This window comes from Lathyrus oleraceus, chromosome 5, assembly GCF_024323335.1.
Source record: "Lathyrus oleraceus cultivar Zhongwan6 chromosome 5, CAAS_Psat_ZW6_1.0, whole genome shotgun sequence".
Lineage (NCBI taxonomy): Eukaryota > Viridiplantae > Streptophyta > Magnoliopsida > Fabales > Fabaceae > Lathyrus > Lathyrus oleraceus.
The window spans coordinates 634,462,822-634,464,979 of record NC_066583.1 but is presented as its reverse complement, the minus strand read 5'-3'; the positions used below and the strand labels follow the sequence as shown (position 1 = coordinate 634,464,979).

General features: G+C 36.9%; 1 protein-coding gene across 1 annotated transcript; it reads left to right on the top strand.

Moving 5' to 3' along the window:
- The first annotated feature begins 547 nt into the window (after positions 1–547).
- Positions 548–1,451, top strand: LOC127082574 (uncharacterized). Its single transcript, XM_051022808.1, has 2 exons — positions 548–1,232; positions 1,297–1,451. The coding sequence occupies exons 1-2, from the start codon at positions 548–550 to the stop codon at positions 1,449–1,451; spliced, it is 840 nt and encodes a 279-aa protein (XP_050878765.1).
- The last annotated feature ends 707 nt before the right edge of the window (positions 1,452–2,158 follow it).

Genomic DNA, 2,158 nt, shown 5'->3' with positions numbered 1-2,158 from the left:
TCGACGTTACTCGATTTACAATAAATAGAAGATCAAAATTTTCAAATTTGAAAGAGAGAATATAAAAGAAGTTGCCGTGTGGTCAGGTGGCACTAATCATCTACAAAATCCATTTTTTTTTACCGACAACCAAGTTAAGTTTTTTTAGCTAAAGGTCCGAGATGATGAAGATGTTCAAAATATGTTTCTCAATCATGAACATTTTGGGTTCAACGATATTGAGTTATATATTTTACTACAACAAAATCACTTGTCTCAGATCGTTGATATGTCATAAGTTTTTTGCGAAACTGACAACGATGAACAAACCGAAGTTTTTTTGGTTAATAGAATGGTGAACAATGACACTATTAACCACCAGAAAGAGCCACCACTTTCTGGTCAGGTGTATTGTCCATATTAACACATGATAAACTTGAACTTGGGTGCATATGAACCATCGTCAGATATATTTTACAATCCGTATCTACAAACAAAATGATGTTTAAAATTAGGAGACAAATTCCGCACAAAAGAAGACTGTGTGAGATCTATTAAAAAGTATCACATGGAAATCTCAATTGATTATATTGTCAATCAAACTAACGTTACAGGGTATAAGATCATGTGGCGTAATGTGCTTTACATGTTCCGGCTGACAACATCTTACCGGAAGAGGAGTGGTTCTTGGGAGATAGGTTCTATTAGTCCAATGCACACTGGAATAATCACCAATCCGATGCAGGATCATCACAAAATCAACTCTCAGTTAATATGCGATGAAATTTTGTCTGTCATTAGCAAGGATTCGTCATTGAATATGAGTATAATAATCATGCATATCGTTACACGATACATTTATACTCCCCCATACATGAAGACATGTATAGCTAAGACTAAGGCGTTTGAACGAGTATTCGGAAATTGGAAGGATTCGTACAAAGAACTTACACAATACCTAGTGGCACTTAATCATTATGATTCGGGTACTGTTGCTATTTTGGAGACCTTGCTAACATATACCTCAGATGAGACTTGTGTTAGTGACAATGGCATATTCCACCGATTCTTCTGGGCATATGAACCATGCATTAAAGGTTTTTCTTTCTGTAAAACTATTATACAAATTGATGAAACATGGTTATATGGTAAATATAAAGGAATGCTACTCATGGTAGTGACACAAGATGGCAACAATAACATTTTTCCAACCGCCTTCTCTCTAGTTGAATGGGAGACTGTTGGTGGATGGAGTTTTTTTTCTTAAAAATCTTCGATTACACGTTGCTCCTCATGCTAACTTATGCTTGATTTCAGATAGATATCCATCAATTGAGAGTGCTTATAAAAATGTTGATAATGCCTTACAGGATCCTCCTTCTACGCAAGTCTACTGCATTAGACACATCGCTCGAAATTTCATGCGGGAGATCAAAGACAAGACGCTACAGAAGAAGGTTGTGAACGCATAATATGCATTAAAAAAACCTTTCTTCAAACACGATCGCGAAGAAATCTGATTGACAAATGCATATGCGGTAAAATGGATCAACAATATTCCATTGGAGAAGTGGACCAGGGCATTCGTCAATGGTCAACAATGGGGCCAAATGACAACGAATCTCGTGGAATTATTGAACTCTGTCTTCAAAGACATTCGGAACCTACTGATAACTGTTTTGGTGTGAGCAACCTACTTTAGTTTAGGGTCACTATTTGAGATCAGACGTTCAAAATAGGTTTCAGTGTTACAATCAAGGCAGTTGTTCAGTGAAATTTCAGTGAAGTTCATTAAGGAGGAAGCTGCAAAAGCTAAGACACGTGTGGTCACAATGTTTGACTAGAGAAAAGGTTGGTTCAATGTAGATGAGATAATGAACCACAATGAGGGGAGGCCAAAGGGATACTACTGAGTAGAACTAGATAGAGGTTGGCGCGATTGTAGAAAGTTCCATCCCTTTTGAATGTCTTGCTCTCATGTCATAACGACATGTTCAAAGGATTCAAAAGACCCTTCCAACTTACTATCCGTCATTTACAAAGTCATAAACCTATGCAATGTGTACAACGATAACTTTCCAGTGGTAGCAAAAAAGGATTATTGGCCTGCATATCAAGGAGAGATAGTTTGACACAATGAAAATATGCCAAGAAATAAAAAAGGTCGTCCTAACAACAC

Coding starts and splice junctions, on each gene's coding strand:
- LOC127082574 (XM_051022808.1), top strand. CDS start 548: ATGGAAATCTCAATTGATTATATTGTCAATCAAACTAACGTTACAGGG. Junction 1,233..1,296: donor GGAGACTGTTGGTGGATGGA/GTTTTTTTTCTT, acceptor GCTTGATTTCAG/ATAGATATCCATCAATTGAG.